Genomic DNA, 21495 nt, shown 5'->3' with positions numbered 1-21495 from the left:
TAATCTTTTAATTATCTTAATTAAGGCTTAATTGGATGTTATTGTGTCACATTTCAATAATTCCTTTTTGCATGTATCTTTTAATTTACTTTAAAAAGGTATTTTCATTTTGAGTTCCATTGATTCTTCCATGAGAGTTACTGTGATTGACTGGCAGCAGAACAGTAAATGAGCTATTACAGACAAAAAGCATATTCCTAATGGTTTTATTCAGGAAAATCCCTTGTTAATGTGGCTGCTCCATCCCTGGAAGTGTCCAAGGCCAGGTTGGATGGGGCTTGGAGCAACCCGGTCTCATGGAAGGTGTCCCTGCCCATGGGAATAGATGAGCTTGGAGGTCCCTCCCACCCCACAGCATTCCCTGAGTGGCTGATCCCATAAAAGCCAGGACAGAGCAGTTCCCCAGCCCTGACCTACCCAGGCTCTGCAGCGAGGCCTCGGCGTACGGAGCCCCGTGGAAGCACAGGGAGGGGTCCCGTCCAGCAGCTGCAGGGGGGATGCTGTGCCCGCTGCCAAGGCTTGGCTCTGCCAGCTCCTCCATCAGCCCTGTGCTCAGAACAGCAGGAGATGTGAGGAATGCAGAGCTCTGCTCGGCCTGACATGAAAACACTCTGCTATCAAATGTTTGAGTCACTGGCCGCAGCTCCCTCACAGACTGAGCTGACCCGAGACACTAAATGCCACTGAACCACCTCCTCTCCCCAAAATCACGTGGACCACTTAGAAAGGGGCAAGGAGCTCTTGAAAGTTGAGGCTGGCCCACAGCTTTCTCTGGCTTTTTCAGCAGCACCCAGTTGTTTCTATCCCCTTCTAACTCTTGCTGGGAACTGAAACATGGAACAAGTGCACAGATGCTGCCACAGGGCTCCTGAAGTAGAATAAATATCTGAACTAAGGTGGTGTCCACTAGGAAGAGTCCCAAATCTGAGCCCAGTGCTCATGTGGAGACCCTCATGGTGTCTCACACCTCCAGGCATGAGGCCAAAGTCCTGCAATCCCACAGGGCCCTCATGGGCAGGGAGGTGTTGCTGGGGTGACAGGCCTGAACAGAGACATCACGTTCTGCTGCTGTGATTTCCATCCTGTTCCACTCCACTTTTACAGACACTAAGTGCTTAAAGCCAGCAATCTCTCAGCTCCCATTCTCCCTCCAAAGAGCTGGGCTGTGCACAGGCAGTGCATGAAGGTGTTGCATACAGTATATTTCCACAACAATTAGTTCAGCCTTCTGTAATAATATTTCAGGCCACAGTTTTAAAGGCTTGTTATTTTTTAAATTACTTTGTACACATTTGATTGCTTCCTACCGTACAAGCCTGTCAAAAATTCACTGTAGTGGAGCATGGGAAATGGATTATTGGTGCTAGAGGCTGATGGCAAAGCTTGGATGTCAAATGTACCACTGACAATCACCTGCTTCTCAAAATTCAGAAGGCGTGAGGCACCAAAAATGGGCCATCAGTGTCACAGCAGTATTGCCTGTTGTTTATTCAAACTCAGGGCATGGCAGAAAGTAAAGCTGGGACAAAAATGTATGATGTTTGAACCTCAGGACACAGATCCTCAGCCATCTATTTATCTGCTCTATTTCAGGAATAATTGTTGAATTTTAACTTGCTTTGAAAATTGAACAGTGTTCAAGACCTTGAAGGGGCAACTGTTTTTCATACTGATTACAAATGCAAAACTTCTCAGTGAGGTATTTACCCTACTCCAATCTTAGTGCTATTCATCACTTCCCAGAGGCCAAAACCAAAGCTTGTGTGGAAAGAATATCAGCTTCTCCTCTCCAGAGCTCTGGAATATGGACTAAGGTGTCTTTCTGAATCAGCTGTGAAGTACAGGACTGATGGAAATAGCACAGAACACATGGAAAGAGGCATCTGCAAAATCTGTCACAAACAATGGGAAAAACCCTGCGTTCTCAACCATGAGGGACAATATTTTACCTTTGCAGACTACCCTTTGGTCCAGCCCCATGTTTCAAGTGGAAATTTCCTCGTGCAAAACATGAACACAAAACATCATCTGTGGCACTGAGGGAAGCAGCAGAAACTGCACTTTTTAATGAGCAACTTTCCTTGGGTGCAGAGGCAGCAGGTGACACGGGGCTATAATTACTGAGCCATGATTAATCCTCTGTGTCTGCACACGTTTTCAGAACATTCTGTGATAGTCTCAGGAGAAAAAGCCCAGGGCTATTTGAATTGTCATTGTTTTCCCCCCCAAACCTCTGAATGTTCTTTCCTGTTGTGGGTAGATTAAAGGAAGCTATTGGGCCGTGGATAAATGTCTCCATCGTGGGCTGTTTGGGATGGAAGGGTCACCCACAGCGACTCCTTCTTGGGAAGAGCCAAGCAGGGCAGGATTTCTGTTCCTTCCTGACCACTGCTGTGGCCTCTGATCTTCCCCACTTGAGATCGATGTCAACTGATCCTTACGAAAACAGTAACTCAAGTAAAGATCTAAGGCAGCAACTTGGCTGATTTTTGGCAGTTCCTTCATACAAAATGAGTCACCTTTGGGGTGCTTGGAAGTCACAAGGATGCAGGACTCGAAGCTGGGGTTGGTAAGATCAGATGCTGCCCTCAGGCTCAGTGGCACAGCTGTGTTTTGGCTACCCTACCTCTCTGGGCAAAAAGAGTTTCTGAGAGGAGGTGATTGAAGCCATAAAATCACAGCAAGTGCTGAGCTGGGAGGGACCCATAAGGATCATTGGAATCCAACTGCTGGCCCTGAACAGGACAGCCCCAACAACCTCCATGTGCTGGGTGTGAGATGCCAACGTCAGGCCCAGCTTGGAAGTGTCCAGTGACAAAGCTCACAGATCCAAACAGGAGGTTACAACTCCACATAAAGGAAAACCACTTCCCATAATGGTGGAACAAAGACCCAGAGAGGCAGGAGAATCTCTGTCCTTGCAGATTTTCAGGACCTGACTGAAAAAAAGCCCTGAGCATCCTGACAGAATTCATTGCTGATGCTCTGCTGAGCAGGATGTTGGATAAGAGGCCTTCTGAGGCCCTTTCCATGAGGAACTGCTTGGTGATTCTAAGTTCAAGAGGACTCCAGAGCTAAAGATCAAACAACTGGCAAAGGTCAGGCAGCTCTGTTGGATGTGTAGTAGTGACTGATTCACACGTTGGTGTGAAGATTCCTACAGCAACATGAGCATATTCCCGATAAAGATTCCCTGCACTGCACAGCTGTGGTTGGACTGCTAATGTGGAACTCACACAGAGTGAAATGCAAACCCTCTTTCCCAGGTGGCTGGGCAGGGCAAGCATTACCTGTCAGCAAGGCAGGGATGTGATGTCTGGCGTTCTCCTTCCTCAGCAGCAACACCAGGCAGTGCCTGCAGGCTCCAGCAGGGACCTCTCCTCCTGCACGACCATCAGGTGAGCTTGAACTCTTGCCAGGGCAAAAGACAGCAATCTGAAATAATGAGGGGCAGATTGGACTGCTAAATCCAGATGTAATTACTACAGGGCTCAAGCAAATAGATAAATTACAATGGCATAACAAGATACAGCTCCCCACTGAGCCACAGATCTCCAATATCTGGGTGTTCTGCATCATCTTTTCCTGAGACAGAGAAAGTTACTTTAAACTCAGCGAAGAGGCTTAACACAAAAACATTCTGCCTTGCAGCTGGGCTGGGCTAAAACTACAGCAGCTGTAACTCAGCTGATACGTGGTACCATCCTTAAGTCACTCAAAGATTATCTGGAGTCCCAAATGAAGGGATGATTTTCAGAAATTTTAGCTCCAAACAGCACATTGGAGCCATGGTTGCTGCTGTTAACTCCTTAATGGTCACTTGACCCACTTGACCCCAGCATGCTCCAAATATCTGGCTGTCTGGGCTGTAGTATTCCATAAATAGGTTATACACATTCTACAAAATACTATGGGCAGGGACATTGTTATTCCTTAGGCTTGATCACAGAATGAGCAGAAAAGAGGGGATTTGTTGAGTCTGATTTGCAAAATTATGCATTTCCTGACTGACATAGCAAAGAACCCTCAGCACGATGACTTGAAGTGAGGGGTCCACTCCTTTGTGAGAGAAGGTGCCATATGATTCCTGTGGGATTTATACTGTAAGAAGTGTAGCACTGGACTTCTTGCACATGTTAAGTTTGACTGCAACCTTGCATTTGTGATTATTGCTGTTTCCTTAGGCTGACTTGTCAAAATGCCAAGTACACTTTACCTCAAACCCATCACCGTGTTAGGCAGAGCTTCGAAGGAAAAAAAAAAAAAGTTATTTTTGCAAGCTCTTTTTGAAACCCATCTGGAATGCACTGAAGTAGGGGACTTCATGCTGAAATGCCCAGAGGGACTGTGGAGTACATCACCAAATATCAGCCTGTTAGTGAAGGCTCTTCTCCTGAGCCACCTCTGCAGATCAGAGTGTGGTATTTTGGTTCATGGGGCTACTGCCAGCTCTTGCTTATTCTGACATCAATGGCAAAATTCAAGTTTGTTTTAGTAGGAATAGGATGATGAATTTACACTCCTGTTCTCCATGAGAGGCCAAGGCTTTGTGGAATTTTCCTGCAAGAGAAAAAGCCAGCACTGAAAGCAGCCAGAGCACCACTCACAGGAACAGGCAGAGTTGGAAAAGAGAGAATGGGTGTCCTTGAGCACTTACTGGAGGAGTGCTGGCACGATTAGTTGCAGAACAAGGGGTAACCCCGGGCACAGAGGGCACAGTACCTGCCCTGGTGTCATGCCCAGCACAAGGGCTTGCTGTGCTGACAGCTGGAGCTGGCGCAGTCCTTGCAGCACAAAGCCCCGGCGAGCACAGGTCGAAAGCACAGCCCCATAGGCACGTGGAGGTACCACAGGTGACACCAGCAGAATGATGTCCCCTAGATCAAAGAAAGGGCAAGAAAAATAGCATATTATTGTCACAGGAGCTGTGGCATCAATGCAAGGCAGCTCTCACGGCAGCTGCCTCCACCTTGAAGCAAACAGCTGTATCCTGAGCAGTGACCGTGTGGTTTACGGTTTATTTGCTGCATCCAGCTCATCATGACTGCAATCCAAGGCCAGCCTAGAGTGGGACAGCTTATGGCATCATCAGAAATGTCTTTATGAATCATCGAATGGGATGAGCCAGTCTGTCTCCCCAGCTCTGGAGCTGCTCACACGCAGCGTGTCAGCACTGCCGGCCTGTGGGAGCAGTCCCCAGCACTCAGGGCAGGACTGAGGCCTGGTAAGCCTGAGCACACTCTGAGTGACCAAACAGGGCAACAAGAACTTCTTGTTCTTGATCAATTAGTCCACTCCAAAGAGCAGGAAGCAGCTCTGGCCATTCCTCTCTGCTCTCATTCCTCTCTGCTGTTACTGGTGTTCTCAGCCTGCAGCTGCTTCTGCACCACCTTCTGCTTCCTCTTGTCCCTCCTTTATTCCTGCCTTTAACCTTCATCCCAGACCTGTATTGTGGCACAAACTCCTGAAGCTCTGGGCCATCTGTGATCTCACCTTTGGTTTGGTACCATCTGGGGCCACACAGGTTCCTTGGACATCGTGGTGATGGTACCAGCCTGCCTTGTCCTACCCGAGCCTCTTCCACCAGGTCTGGCTGCTCGAGCTCTCCTTAAATCAGTACATAAGATGGTAGACACAGCTGGAATTCACCTTGGGTTAGAAACTTGGGTTTTTAGACTGTTTTCCAAGCTGAATCCCAGGCTCACTGCCAACCTTGAGCAAGCTCAGGAGAAAGAGCCTCCAAGGCCTCCTAAGCAGCCCGAGCCACATCTTAAGCACTATGAGACAAGCTCAAGACTTTTCCCTGAAGCCTCTGATCTACCTGAGCTCTCTGTTCTTACCATGACCTCCATTATTACACTTTCTTAGTCCTAACACAGCTTTTTTAACCCTCACAATGTATATTCAGATCTCCAGAAGCTGCCAAGAGTGAGCTCTGAAGACAAATCCTCAGTGCCACTTCTACATGGGTTTGCTCTCCACTGCCCCAGTAATTTCTCTTATGTTTAACCAACCCATTTAATGAGATTGGAGGATTTTTCTCTGTGCCCCAATTGATTCTGAGGGTAGGACAGTGAATATTTCATTTTTTCCCTAGACTTTGTGATATGGATATCTGTCCTGCCAAGGCTCAGCCTGGAAGTTCAAAGCAACAGCACTAAAAGAAGGGGAACCTTGTATTTATCACTAAGGATGGCACAGGCAGGGTGGTTCTTTGTCTAAAATCTCTGCTTGGCTTTATGGCTTTAACACTGGCTTTTAGCCATATTCATGATATGGGAACTGTCAGAATCTAAGATTGTTGGTGGGAAGATTTTGGCTCCTCTCCAGTTGATAACACTTTTAAAAAACACTTTTTGCACACACATATCCCAAATCAACAAGGATATCTGCTTGGGTCACTAAACTGATTACTGAGAAGGGGCAGGTCTGCCTAGCTGCAGTACCTCTGCTCTGCATGGGTAAATATTCCTGTCTCCAAGAGGAGCAACTGGAGAGCACAGGGAAGGAGTCAGTGAATGTTTCTTTTCCTGGAAACCCCAAGGGTGTCTGCTCCCAGACCAGAGCTTCAGCTCCTCTTGTCAGAGCAAAGTTATCTGAGGAGCAAAGCTTGACAGTGACTTCTGAGGCTCCATGCAGATGGAACGTGGTGTGGTGGAACTGAGCAGCCCACAGCAAATGTGAATCATTAACGGCCATAAAAGGAAGGGGAGGCAGCAAATGTGACTCATTCCATCAGTAGCCACCAGCTGCCATCAATCCCAATCCCAAATAACAGAGCCAAGGGCTGGCTGCCAAACTACCTGAGTTAACATGTGCCAAAAGATGAAAAACTGTCTCAAAATTGGTTTTTTCCTTTCTCCCTTCTCTATTTTCCTTCCCTTCCACTCCTTTTTCATTTTTTTGGCTTATGCTTTCATCCTTTTCTCATGGATTCTTTCCTTTGGCAATGTAATTCCCCATGCCTTCTTTCTCTGTCACTCCAATCCTGCTTTCCTTCTGCCATCTCCTCCCTGACAGCTGCTGAACTTCTGCTCCCCTCAGGCTTCATTCCTGTGAAACCACCTTCAACTGGGGCAGCACAAACCAGCCAAGAGCTCCAAGAGCTTTGTCCAAAAATGCCCTGCACCCCAAATGTGCTGTGCCAGGCCCACTCCAGAGGATGTTGGCCTTTCCAGCAGCACCCCAACACCTTTTAGCCAGGCAAACTTGGATACAGTTTGCTGCTAGTTAGGTACAAATTCAGGAGCTGAACACTGCTCCTGCAAAGGGAAAATGGGGATTTGAGTGGAACCAGGTGATAACCCGTTGATATTAGTTCCATAAAGTGCTCTCCTCTCTGTGTGGTCAGTCCTGCCCTAAATGAAGCCTTAACCATCTAATTCCCTTGATTATAATATTCAGTCTTCACCAGGAGAGGCAGATGCTCTCTGATCAATAAACAAACGGTTTCAGGACTCTGCTAGGTCTTCACATGACTGTTGCTTTGATGAACAGGCCCCTCTGTGCAGAAATTTCCTGTGCAGTGTTTTTTTGTTTCTTTTTTCCCCCTTCAGTGACATCTAAGCAGCCCCCAGGACTCCAGCAGCTGCTCCCATGAGGAGGATGCAGTGGTGCCACTCCTTTGCTGCTTCATTTCAGGCAACAATGTCCCACTAGAAATTCATTCCTGGCTCCAGAACCGGTCAGATCACAGCCCTGAGCAATCCAAGGAGGCAGAATTGCCTTAGGTGGGCTGGTGTAAGATGATGTTATCAGTGAAGGAGAACCATAAACCCTCAAATTTCATTCCCTAACACTGACCTTTGGTAGCTGAGACAAGCATGGCTGGAGGTCGAGGCAGCATCAAGCCCTGGAGATCAACTTTTTCTTCATCTGCTCCTGCCCCAGCTGATGAAGGACTCTGAGAGCTGCAGAAAAACGATAAATATTAAATGAAAAATATTAAAGGTTCTGACTCAAACCTACTTTCTGTGACAAATCCAAGGCCACAGGAGCTTCTCTGGTAAAACTGCTTTACTGGAAAAGCCATTTCAATCCCTTGTCCGTGACATGAGCTGCATCAAGGTCTCTCTGATTATCTTTTCATATTACTCCCCCTGAGGCTGTGTTCAATTAAAAGTAGCGAATGCAAAGTAGCCAGCTTGGCAAAGAAATCTGGGAATCAAGAAATATGCCAGGCTGCACTAGCAGAGCTTTTCCCACCCACAGACACATCCTAGTTGCTATTCACTTTGGGTTCTTTAGGCTGAGTTTAACCAGTTTGAAAGGTTCGTGTTAGGCAACAAGCACGATCCAGTCTGGCAGAGATGATCATGCCAGTGAAACTTCCACAACATTCCTGCATATCCAAAAGGACCCAATCAGGGCAGGGTGAACAGAAGGTGTGGTTGAAAGCCAGGGACTGTCTGGGAACAGTTTTGGCTGGGACTGCAAGCTCAGGCTGCTCAGGCAAACCTGCCTCATCCCCTGCCACCACCACGGAGCTGGCTGGAACACATCCTGCTTGCTCACTCCCAGGAGCCCACAGCATTTGCAAGTCTAATCTGAAAAGGGCAATCTGAGCTGCAGTTTGTATTCCTGTCTCCCAACAGACCAAATTACCAGCATTAGGAGAAGACAAGTGCATTATTTAGGATGTAGCACTGCTCCGGACTGAGTTACACCAACGGAGCAGAATTCATCATCTTTGTAAGAGGAAAAAAGCATCCCCGAGGAAAAGAAACAAATAAAGAGAATGAAACTTGGCCAAATTGATTTTTTTCACATCTTAAAAATAAAAATGATGAGAGTCGCTGGTGGTGGCCAAGCAGAGCTGAACTCTGACACACAATCCTCCACAGCAATCCACAGGTTAATTCCACATGGCTGAGCTTTGCAACTCGCGGAAAGCACTGACAGCACTGCGGAGGAGCTCACCTCCAGCCTGCTGCCTCTGACTGTGCCACCCTGCCCCCAGGATCAGGCAGGAGCCCTAAAAACCTCTCCAGAAGCTGCAGGTGCAGGGCCTTGTCTGAGCTTTCTGCAGCAGAGTTTCTCATGCAGGTAAAGGTTCATAAGCCACCCTTCATTTTCTCTCTCATCATCCTCCAAAGAACCTCTTCCTGCTGAATCCCTTTACCCGTTGATATGGGGGGATGTAGGGCAAAGCCAGGGGTTTCCTAGGAAAGGGTCACTCACTGGCACACAGCCTGGCAGCTCTTCTCCAGCACCAGGTTTCCAAATCCTGCTGCAAGAATATGAATGACAGGCCTGGATACCAGGGAACAGGAAGCAACTGCAACTGTCCCACGCCTGACACATCTGGGACCAAAGGGAATGGCTGGAGCTGTGCTAGGGGGGTTGGGCTGGGTATCAGGGAAAGGTTCTTCCCCCAGAGGGTGCTGGGCACTGCCCAGGCTCCCCAGGGAATGGGCACGGCCCCGAGGCTGCCAGAGCTCCAGGAGTGCTTGGACAGCGCTGCCAGGGATGCCCAGGGTGGGGTTGTTGGGGTGTCTGTGCAGGGCTGGGAGCTGGATTGATGATCCCTGTGGGACCCTTCCCACCCAGGACATTCCATGATTCTGTGATCTGCTGCAGAAGAGAGAAGGATTTCTGCAGACTGCATAACTGGCTGGGAAATACAGCAGCAGAGGGATTGCTCCCCCTGCACTCCCGTGCTCCAGGACCTTCAGAAGGCTGCCACAGAGAACACTGAGTGCCTGCCTGCCTCCATGACTCACTGCCTGTGGAGCAACAGCTCCAAACCATCCGGGGTTATCACCTGGAAGCTGGGGGCAGGATTCCAGCAGCTCTCCCTCCAAACCAGAGGCACAGCTCCCTGTGCACCCGGCTGGGCAGGGGCAGGGACATGAGAGGCTCTGCTTGGCTCCAGGCCTTGGGAGAGCCACGGGTGATGTCCTGCAGGATGCCACGGGCTTTGGGTCCTCTCACACCTAATGCCAACACTGGGGGCACCTTGCCAGGCTCTGAAGTATAGGAGGAAGGCAGCTTTTCTGTGGAAACAAACACGTGTGTGAGTAAAACATGGAACAACCCACCCCAAAGTCATTCATTCCACTTGAGGGCTCTTTTCAGATCTGTCAGAGCCAGACCTCAACAGAGGAACCACCTGGTTACTGTCCTGGGAACCACTTGGTTCTCTGTCCTGGGGGAGAGATGCTGGCAGCAACTGCACACTTGTACCCAACAGCAAACCTGAGGTTACTCAAGGCAGTCTGTTGAAGAAAGAGGAATTGGTTGCCTCATGTTCACTGGGAAAAGTTATTACAGAGCAAGTGATGCACTGGAGGTGTCCCTGCCCGTGGCAGGGGTTGGAACTTGGTGGTTTTTAGGGTCCTTTCCAGCCCAAACTGTGACTCTAAGCCAGCACTTCAAGTTCCTCTTGTTCATGACCACAAGCAAGGCTGGGGGATTGAAGTAGAGACAGGACAAGAGCAGGGGCCTGAGGGAAGGGATGTTTTTGAAGGGGATCACAAACTGGAAATCTGGGGATTTCTGTTCTATATTATTTCCTTCTGCATCAAATACAGATTTTGTACAATGCTGTAAGATCCAGGCAAATATTTGATTTGCCACCTTTAATTTTCTGCCAGGATTTGAACCCTGACTTCCCTTATTGCCTTCAACAACTTTTCCCTATGACTCTGGCAAACCTTTCTCCAGCATAGTTGGGGCCCAGGAAGTAACCCCAGAAAAAGCAAATTTGCCTCTGTTGTAGTTCTTACTGCAGATGTCAGAAAAAGCAGCAAGGTGTGTGATTTTCTTCCCTTAGGTTTAAAAACATATTCAAATGTATCACTTCTTGCACAAGAATCAGAAGGCACAACACAAAGCTCCAGAGCAGGTAGAGAATGGAGCAACTGGCTGTAAATATTTAAAATAATAATTATAGAGTTATCAAGCCAAGGGTAAAAACCTAATTTACAAACTTGCACAGCAGTTCTCAGCTCAAATGAATTTTCTCTTCATACAAAATGTTGTTAAATAATGGTGCATGCTACAGAGCATTGAAGCAGATCTGCTGCCTGTCAGCTCCTAATGACTGCTGGTTTTATGGTTTCCTTATTCATTTCTGGAGCCTCCTCCCTTTCTGCAGCCCTCACCAGGAATGTGTTCTGTGCACAGCACCCAGACAGCTGCACCTGGAATCCCATTCCTCAGGCAGTCTGCTCCTATTGCTTGCAAATGCAAAAAGGGAGCAAGGAGACTGGGGAATTTTCTCTCATTAAGCTGATCTTCACTCCCCTTCTGCCAGAGGAGAAGGAAGCCCATTTCCCTCCCTCTCAGCCTGCCTGTGCCTTTCCCAAGAGAAATGGATTGTCTGGGTGAGATGGTGGCACATCTGAACCTTCCAGGAGAATTTCCTGGCTTAGAAGGAAGCACAGGCCACAGGCAGAGGCAATCTCTAACCTCTGCAGCTAAGGGCACACCTGTTGCTCTGGTGTTGCAGTAGCAACCAATAATATTCCACAGTGCTTTAGGACAGGCTGCATCACCTCTGTTTCTCAAACGGGACAAAAGGAAGATGTGAGTGGTACATGCCAATGTTTGACACATTGGTGGCTGATGTTAAAGACTTTGTGATTTGAGTTCAGAGCCACAGATCATGTTTATTTACCTTATCCTGCTGCTCTCCCACCTCAGACAGGATTCTATTAAATAATGTGACATTTTGGTGATGGTTTATCAGCCAGTGCAATTACAGGACAGATAAATCAGTACTCCTGAAGTCCCACAGGCAATGAGACAGGGGAATTGCGGAAAAGGGAGGCTGGATTTTCTGCAGCTAAAACTTTCAGGAGTATCAGTGGGGAACTAAATTATTATGTTCAACTCAAATGAGTCTGTCCCTGGAGCTCAGGGTGCTGAAATGTGGGAAAGTTCACTGCAAAGGAACAACAACTAAAATCTGAGACCTGAAAACTTAGCAAGAGTTAAAAATTCAGCTCATGAATATTCAACACTGGGAACAGAAAGAAAGAAACAGTCAAAGCTATTCTATAACTTCTTTTGGGGAAGATACAGGAAGTGATAAAGCAACCCTCCTGCAAATCTGACACTCATCACCCTTCACCTCAGTGCTTTGCCTTCCTCAGCACCATGGAAGCTCTGGAGGAGAAGCAGAGCTCACCTGAACTCGAGAGCAGCAGGTCCTGCCCGGGGTAGAGCAGGCGGAGGCCACAGACATCCAGCCCAGAGCCCAGCAGCAGCTGCAGCATGTGATGGGTCTCCAGGGGACTTCGGAAGAGAGCCTCAAACAGCAACACCATGGCAACCTGGACAGCCAGAGAAAAACATGGGAAAATGAGGGAAATGCTTCCAAGTCCTCCACAACCTCAGAGCTGCAGCCTTGCTGCTCACCTGGAGTTCCTAGGATGGATCTGCACTGGCACAGCTACAGAGAGGCTTGGGTTTGGTTTCTGTTTATGTGCAGTTCACACAGGAGGCTCTTGGCTTTGGACTAAATCACAGCTATCAATGATAATTATAATTTAATCTATTTCTGCTGATATAACTGTGCCTTTTGTCACATAAACCTACTAGAAAAGAACTGCAAGGCCACTGGGGCAGAGACCACAGTGCCTCCCTTCTGCTGGTAACTTTGTGCAGTACCATCTGCCCATCTTTCTGGATGATTAAATAATAATAGACCAACTGGTTGTGTCTCTGTACTTTTAACAGCACCAAAATCAATGTTAAAAAAATATCAAAAGGCAAACACATCACTGGTACTGTCCCAAATTTACATTTCAGAGCCTTCTTTATCAGCCTAATCCAATTCAGCCTATCCTGGCATGTAGGAAGACACACACCAACATGTTCTGAATGTTTATACCCAAAAGGGAAGCAAATCATTATTATTTTCCCCATCAGAGAAACAAATTGCTTTTAAAAGCAAGCACTTTACGACAGGGAGTTGCGTAGTGCTGTGGATAATAAACTGTCTAGCTGGGGGTCAGACAAGCTGATTTTCTGGCCTCAAATTTAGGCATGGTTCTCCTTATTGTTGAGCAGCTCAAGGATTTCCCCAGCTCAAGGTTTATGGCTGCAGCAAACGCCAAATGAATCCATCACTACTGGACACTTGAAATGAAATGCTACTGCCCCATAAAGACATTATGAGGCTTTACCACCATGATAAATGAAGATATAAATTTACTGAAATCATATGAAAGTGGTTTAATTAGGAATAAAAGCTCCATTTCTTTATGTTTGTCTAGCTCAAGCTCTCCTGCTATTAACTCAGTACTCACAGCAGGCAGTAAGGAAGAATTTTCCTGTAGCTGCTCTGAGGCATGGGGCCAGCTGTGAAAATGCAGCCATCCAGCACTGGGAAACCTCAGGAAGTGCCAGTCCCCCCTTTCCTCAGCAGCCTGCCACTTGGCTTTGCTCTTTGTTGAGTTGTGCCTGGCCTGGTGTCGGACATCAGCAATTCTGGCCACTGTCCGAACCCTGGACTCTGCCTTGGCCTTGGCACTGGGGACTCCCACCTGCAGTGCTGTGCCCACCAACACAAGAAGGATGTTGGCCTGTGGGAACAAGTCCAGAGGAGCCCATAGAGATGTCCCAAGGGCTGGAGCCCCTCTGCTCTGGAGCCAGGCTGGGAGAGCTGGGGGTGCTCACCTGGACAAGAGAAGGCTCCAGGGACACCTCAGAGCCCCTTGCAGGGCCTAAAGGGGCTCCAGGAGAGCTGCAGAGGGACTGGGGACAAGGGATGGAGGGACAGGACACAGGGAATGGCTTCCCAGTGCCAGAGGGCAGGGATGGATGGGATATTGGGAAGGAATTGTTCCCTGGGAGGGTGGGCAGGCCCTGGCACAGGGTGCCCAGAGCAGCTGTGGCTGCCCCTGGATCCCTGGCAGTGTCCAAGGCCAGGTTGGACGGGGCTTGGAGCAGCCTGGGACAGTGGGAGGTGTCCCTGCCCATGGCAGGGGATGGAACTGGATGGGCTTTGAGGTCCCTCCCCACCCAAACCAGTCTGTGGCTCTATGACTCTCAGCTGACCCCAGTTACTGCTGCTGGCCCTGCCTTGCCCTTCTCAATAACAACTCATCTCACAGGAGTGAGGTCGTGTACATTTTGTGCTGCACTCCTAACCAAGAGCTAAATGAAATCACTTTAACCTTCTCTTCTCCTGCAGTAGAATCAGTAGAATTACTCCCTACTTGTTCATACAACACACACAGTTACTGAAGGTCAGGCAGTACCAGAACCTTCAGAAATTTCTTAGAATGCTTCTGAGCCCAAGTTTAATCAAAGTTGTGCTGTTTACTGGCTTACAGTCAAGTGGTTTCAGGTTATCAAAATTTTGTCTACTGTTACAGATTTGCACCTGGTTGGTAGCAATTTCTCCAACCCACACATTTCAAAGTTTAATCTTCTGTGGCTCAGAGCAATCAGCACATCAATACCGATGACATAAAATACTCAGCTGATATATTTAGGGCTGAGTGCAAAATACTTCAAGATCAGTAACAAACCTCTAGATTGAAATATTCCAGGACACTTAATTATCTCCCAGTGTCCCCCCTCAGCCCCCAAGTGAGGAAGGAGGGGGCTGTTTGTTGTTCTTTACCTCAGTGTCTGTGTCTCTGCAAGCCTCCATGGCACTGCTGTCAGGGAAGTGTTTGTCATCACTCTCAACTGTCTGCCAGTAAAATCCCTTTGGCGCTGCAAACACCTTCTCCACTGCCTGAAATGCACAAAGGACAGCTCTCACTTTCATGTTATCTTGGTCCCTTAAAATAAAGCAGGAAAAATAGGATCTGGATTAAACTCAGGCCAGTGTTGTTAATTTATATAATTTGCTTTCTTGTAACTATTCCAGTTGCTCCAGTTAAGTGATATTCCAAGAACATGAATCTGAAACTGCTTCCCAAGAGCCTGAGCATTCCCAGGGTCCACCCCAGTGACTCCCCAACACACAGAGCACCCACGGACATCACCAGGAGCTGCATCCATCAGCTGAGCATTCCCAGGGTCCACCCCAGTGACTCCCCAACACACAGAGCACCCACGGACATCACCAGGAGCTGCATCCATCAGCTGAGACCTCAATTCTCCACAACTGTGCTGAGCACTCAGCAGAAAAGGGCTTTGTGAAAGCAATGCTCTAATTAACTAATCAAATGGAAGGGTAGAGAAGGGATTACATGAACCTCTACATGCCTGTAGCCAAAATAGCACATTTCTCCTGTGTTCGTGTCACTACAAGTGACACATATCTGTAAGTCTCATCGTGCCACATCCTCATGGATAGGCAAAAAACTGGCATTTAGGTCACAGCTAAACACAAGCACAGCATTTCCCAGGCTCAGCACCTTATTTTGTTTCTCATCCCTTTTCTGGGCAGCCAAGCAAGCAACTTGTACAAGTGCAAGTGTAAGGATGTGTCCCTCAGGAGAATGTGCTGTGACTGCATGCTCTGTGAGGCCACAGTCCAGGGACAAAGGCAACTCCTGAAAGTCATGTTTGTCAGCTCCTGGTCTGAGCATTCCAGAAACACAGATGCATTTAGGAAGAGTTCACAGCGGGTAGCAATCATTCCAGGGATGAAGGAAACAAAATTAGTCACTTTTAAAACTCAGGCGTAGCTCAAAGAGGCTTCGCTACTTTTTAAGGCTCTACTTTCTTTTACAGCAGGTGTTAATTTGTCCTCAGCTCGTGTGGACTGACCTTTTCAAAAACAGAAAAAGAAATTAATTTTCAACATGGTCTCATCAGGACTTTTATGATGGAGAGAAAAGGGGCTAACCCTGCAAGGAGAAGCATCTGCTCTGCATCATGAGCTCCATCTAATGCTGTTTAATTGTGTAATCACCTGAGAGATTTCAGGTGTGCTGCTTGGCACTTCAGAGCATTCCACAAATGTTTCAAGGTAACAACCAGAAAATGAAATTCATTTGAATATTAAAACCCCTCTGACAACTGCCTTTTCACTTCAGTAACCTTTTGTGTTGTCTCCTTCCTCTACCTGGTGTGCTTCATGAGATATTTGCCTGAAAGCAGAACTGGGGATTTCACTTTTCAGCCTGTTTCAGTCAAATCAACTGCACCAAACCAAGAGCTTTGGCATCTCCCAGTGGATCTGTCCACTCTGTCCTGCAATCCATCATTCCCCAGCCTCCACTGCTGATATTACACTTGGTTGCTGTGGAAAATATCATCAGAGGAAAAGTGGATTTAAGGAAACAGATCTTCCCCATTTCCAGTGCACAATGCCAGCTCCTGTCTGCAACAGCACAATGAGCCCAGACCAGCCCTACAAAGTGGGAATGCAGCAAAATCCCAGTTTCCTATTTCTTCAAGCTGTTCCTTGAACAAACCTCATGTCTGTGAATGTTCAAGAAGGAAAAGAAGGGACAAATATGGTGAAACCAACACCAGCCTCTATTTCTATAAAAGCCTGCAGGATGATCATCCAGCTCCAGGACACAGGGCAGAAAATCCAAGGGGAGCACCCTGGTGTAAGCTGTGGATCCATGGTGATCCCAGGATGCTGCTCCAAAGCCACAGAAGGGATGTGGCCATACCTGGGAAGCAAGGCCTGTGGGAATTGTTCCTGTCATCTGTCACAGTTTATTTTCCAGCAGCCAACCTGAATGGGAGTTCACAAACCAACAGAAAATGGAGCTTGAAAAGTCTTATTTCTCCCAGAAAATCCTTCTCCTTGTGAATTAGAAAACAGACAGATGGCTGCAGGATGAGAGCCCTGCTTTGTCCAGCCTGACTAAAACATCCCAGTGGAGAGCTCCTAACGCAGCCTTCCTATGCCATGAGCAGGAAAACCAGGGACAAAGTCACTTTCTCTGTGATGTAGGAGAGAATTGCATGGAGCCAGTCATTCCAAAACTGAGCTGAGCCCTTTTGGACACAGAACAGAGAGGGACCCTCTGCAGGCAGCTGCAGGAGCCTTCTCCTACTGAAATAACTTGGACACTATTTCTGTTTACGATACTTCAGTGCTGCTTTTAATGTTCCACAGGGGGGGAGGTGTGAGAATTGTATTGGTTTCACCTCAGAGCTGGTTCCTTTCACTCCTCCAACATCACAGCAGCTATAAATCCTTTCCCAATCCTGTGGATGCATCAGCTCTGAGTGCTGACCTGTCTCCTGCTGGGAGGAGAGGAGACTCCCCAAACCCTGTAGAATGGTGAAGAGGCAGCCCAGCCTTTGATCCCTACCTGAAAACACCTCTCCAGTGAGGCTCTGAGCTCTGTATCAGCCTCCCATCTCTTGGGAAAAGCCTCATCCCAGGGAGGAAGGTTCCCTGCACTCAGCCAACAGCAGCTGCACAGCCCCAGGGATACTCTGACTTACGCTGTGACAGGTTGCAAACCCAGACTCACGGAACCATAACCATCCCCATGTGTGTCTGCAGGGCTTCTTACAGCACTCACATCCTCTCCATGCACACTGCCATGATCAGGATGAGCAGGGAGGGAGGGCACATCCACAACCTCCTGGTTTTAGTTATTCCTTTTTGCCAATTTATCCTTATTCCGTTTGGGTGACAAATTCCAATTTCTGCCACCTTAAGACACCGGAAAAGACCACTCTGTGCCACAGCTGGGATTGAACACACACCAGTTTTTTCAAAGGCATTTAAAAGAAACCCTGAGCCCCTGCTTTGTTTCAGACAATATTACCCAAAAGAAATCAGACGGTTCTGGGAAGGAAACTCACAGCAGAACAAAAACATGCTGTAAAATCCTCAGCAGAAACAAGAATAAGCACATTTCAGAGGAGACTGGAGCTGCAGCAAAGCCATGAATATTTAACTGTCACACAGAAATATGACCGAGCCCGTGATCTCCTCTTGGTGCTTACAGTGTTTTCTGTTTCCAGCTCTGACAACAAAGGAAGAGCTTTTGCTGCCAGATGATCTGAGAGAGTCTTTTAAGTTGCAAGGAGTCTTCCAGGTTGTTCACAGCCCCAGCAGGAAAACAGAAACTGCAGGAAGAATCCCCATGTACGCCACAATCTCATCTCCTCGCACACAAAGTACTTTCCAAGGCAAAGATCTGCTCAGCCATTATCTCTGTGAGACAACACCAAACCCCTTGGAGAAAGATGCTGCACTTCCAGTACCTCCAGAGCCAGATGGGAGCTCTGGACTGAAGTAACCTCTCCCTGCCAGCCCTGCTGAGCACATCAGGGGCAGCAGAGGAAGCACTTCTCTCTCTCTCTCTCTCTCTCAGCAAGACTAATGTCTGATGTGGTTCACCAAATCCTGCCCCTGAATTAGGCAGCATCACTCTCAAATTCTCTCCTCTCCCTGCTCTGTGTGCAGCAGCAGAGCTTTCCTTGTGGGAATCCACATTAACACAATGTTGAGTGTGTTCCCTGCACATCTTCCCTCCCCACTGTGCATGTTCTCTTCAGATGGCTACAGAATTCTCTACAGGAAAGTGGAGGCACCACAGGAAGAGCCCAGGCAGCAGAAAGTCTGGGATAGAGAGGGCTCATCAAGGAAGACGTGCAGTTCTGGTGACTGTATTTCAAGCAGTTTGAAATGGATCTCACTTCCCCTTGTTCCCCTTCTGGATAGGGAAGGGGATATCTTAAACCACAGAAGCCAGAATGAGACAGTGGCTCCCAGCCTTTGTGCCCATCAGCACTAATCAGCAGAGTAGCTCGAGAGTTCTTTAAAGCTGCTCTTTTCAGGAATAATGAGTGATGGACACAATCTAAATGTGAGCTGTCAAATTTAGGAAGAATGAAAACTTGTAATGTTTTATTCCTCTCCAAGCTATGGCTTCATCCTTGTGCCAGCTCTAGTAGACATCAGTGTAGTCTTTCCTCCTTCTAAAGGTTAGGGGTTTTTACTTACAAATGCCAATGGCTGCCTGAACTCCTGGATCCATGAAAATCAATGCCAGACTCCAGCAGGACTCAGCCAGGGCCAGAATGCCACCTTCTGCCTCCTGAAGAGACAGCCATCAGCCATTCTAGGCTGCAGCTATGGATTATTTTCTCTAAATGTAAATAGATGAAGTCCCAGGACAAACATTTCTCCCCCAGACAAGCCATATCCATGTGGGATCCCCAGCCAGATGTGCTCTCACCCAAGCTGTTGGGACAACTTGATCCAGGTTGCACAGCAGACTCTGGGTGCCAGCCAGGCAAGCCCTGACCCTTTTCACCAACTCAGATAAAGACAAGCACAGGCAAGGTTTGAAAGCAAAGCGTAAGATGAACCTGGCCTTTTGAACCTCCTGCTTTACAACTTCAGCCTGGATGCCCCAGAGCTGAGTGCTGGACTCCAATGCTGCAGGACTCATCCTGCCAGGTCTGCTTTGGGGAAGCCCACATAGAGGAGCTGTCCTGGGTGTTTTATCCCTCCCTAATGCCCAGCTCAGCTGCACAACAATCAAATCTTTCAAGCTTTGGAGGAGGAAAGCACAGCCCCAGGCCATGAACTAAATCTGGGAGCTCACAGCAATGTGGGGATCAGGTCTGGGAGCTGAGCAAATTGTGCTGCTCTCCAGGGAGCTCAGGCAGCATCTCGACCCCAAAATATGGCCCAGCTTAGGTGCTGCTCACGCTGCATGACATGAGAAAGAACACATGGGGCAATAACCCCAAATCAAACCAGAATTGCCACCAGCACAGCCACTGACCCACAGCAAATCCCAGTTCCTGCAGTTTGGGATGTGTGACAGGCAATGCCCACACAGCCACGGGCCTGAAGAGCTGAGTGAAAAGCTGATGTGGAAATGAGGAGCAGTTCCCTGAGCACACCTCCCTCAGCAATGAAGTTAAAAGAAGTGGAAGATGCTGAAGGCAACTCAGCAGGGCCGAGGCCACGGTGCTTGTCAATGAAATAATGTCATAGCACTCAGAGTCTAAACGCAGAGAGCTCAGAGCACTCTCACTGAGCCTCACAGACCTGAAAGATCCTCTGGAAGTGCCTCCCACTCCCTCTTCAGAGGCTGCACACAGAGCTTGGGAATCTGAGCTCTAAATCTGTGCCTCAAGTGCACAGAGCAACAAGTGCTGCACCCGGGGCTGCTTTTCCACAGGGATTTCGAATTTCAGCAGCAACGTCCAGCTCCTCATGTATCCTACATGGTTATTTCAGAATTTGAAATAAAATATGCAACTTTCAAAGCTTATGTGTCTGAGAGCTCCTATGGCAACACATAGTTATCAGTTCCAGCAGAGAAATCCTAAAAATCTGAAATTCCACATGGAAGAACTGCTCTACTTTCTGCCAGCCCCCTGCCACACATAAACCTTCCTGTTAGGTCAGTCTGTGCTGCTGGACATTTTCAGCAGGCCTGGGTTACAGTACTGGGGCAAATTCAGCTCCCTGAACCCAGCTGTGGGATTCTTATCTATGATTAGCCAGGAAAAAAAAAAAAAAAAAAAAAAAAAAGGAGCTTTGCTTAAGCAAGAAAGGAGGAAACTTTGTGTAGACCTGCCCTTAATCACTACTATTTAAAAAACCCACACAAACTTTGTGTCAGAGCAGGGAAGCTACTAAAGGAGCAGCACGAGGGGAACTGATCACCAGGAGGTGCAACAAAATCAATTTTCTGGAACTTAAAGTAAAGAATCTCATTCACCTTGACTTAGAGATGTCTGTGGACAGAGGAGGAGGGATGGAGGTTCCCCTTCTTCCTTCAAACCTCCCTGAAAACGCTGCTATGCCCTGACTCCTCTGTCCTGGCAGGCACCTGCACAGGCTGGGAGCTCAAGGAGATGCTCTGGAAGATGACCATCAAGGGCTGCAGCCTTTGAGCAAATGTCCCAGCATCCAGAAAAACTGAGGGACAGGAAAAGAATTCCAGCATGGACCAAACAGGAGGAAAAGCAGCATCAACATTGGCTCCGTGTGTTGTCTGTATCCCTAAGGCGAACACTTGCATCCTGAGGCTCAGCAGCAGAAAGTACTTTTATTTTATGCTAAAATGAAGAAATCCTCTATCTGCTGACAGGGGACCTTGCAGTTAATAGCTTCCACAGGGATGTTGTCACTCCCAACCCAAGCTGGGCTTTAATGACTGCATTGTGAGCTGCTGCTCCTGTCAGGAGTGAATTGCTGCAGGTTAATAGGCTCTGTGCACAGCACTCATAAAAATGCCTCCAAAAACCAGCACAGGCAAAGCAATCTGTTTGGGGTCCAGAGCAGGCAGAAAATCCAGCAGACAAATTGACTGAAAACAAGACATTGGCTCATGCACTAACAAACAAAAAGCATAAAGGTTATTACAATTACTGCTGGCAATTGCTCCCCTGATCACACACAGAGCTGCTCAGTACACAACAGCTTCCCTCTACCTCCATTTCCACCCATTCCTTCCACCATCCTGCCAGGATTTCTCTCTCAGACTGATCTACCTGGAGCAAAAGCAGGGATTCACTGCATGCTCCTCCAACACGTCGGAGCAGGTTCTTTGGGCTGCTTAGTTTTGTACACACTGCCTCAAAACAAATATAAACGTACAGAAAGCAAAGCATGGATCACTGGCCTTGTACCAAACCTTC

At 47.9% G+C, this 21495-nt stretch overlaps 1 protein-coding gene across 1 annotated transcript in view; it reads right to left on the bottom strand.

The window, feature by feature from the left end:
* Positions 1–21495, bottom strand: part of DNAAF8 (dynein axonemal assembly factor 8) — an 89047-nt gene that overhangs the window by 30543 nt on the left and 37009 nt on the right. Inside the window, exons 15-21 of the mRNA XM_048321242.1 lie at positions 14579–14695; positions 12134–12278; positions 9764–9995; positions 7804–7910; positions 4723–4877; positions 3291–3435; positions 418–546 (exon numbers count right to left, since the gene is read on the bottom strand). Coding sequence (XP_048177199.1) covers positions 418–546; positions 3291–3435; positions 4723–4877; positions 7804–7910; positions 9764–9995; positions 12134–12278; positions 14579–14695 — 1030 coding nt within the window. The remainder of the gene's footprint in view (positions 1–417; positions 547–3290; positions 3436–4722; positions 4878–7803; positions 7911–9763; positions 9996–12133; positions 12279–14578; positions 14696–21495) is intronic.

The sequence above is a fragment of the Corvus hawaiiensis genome, chromosome 16 (assembly GCF_020740725.1).
Source record: "Corvus hawaiiensis isolate bCorHaw1 chromosome 16, bCorHaw1.pri.cur, whole genome shotgun sequence".
NCBI classification, from domain to species: domain Eukaryota; kingdom Metazoa; phylum Chordata; class Aves; order Passeriformes; family Corvidae; genus Corvus; species Corvus hawaiiensis.
The sequence above is the reverse complement of the archived record's forward strand: the minus strand, read 5'-3'. Positions and strand labels throughout refer to the sequence as shown.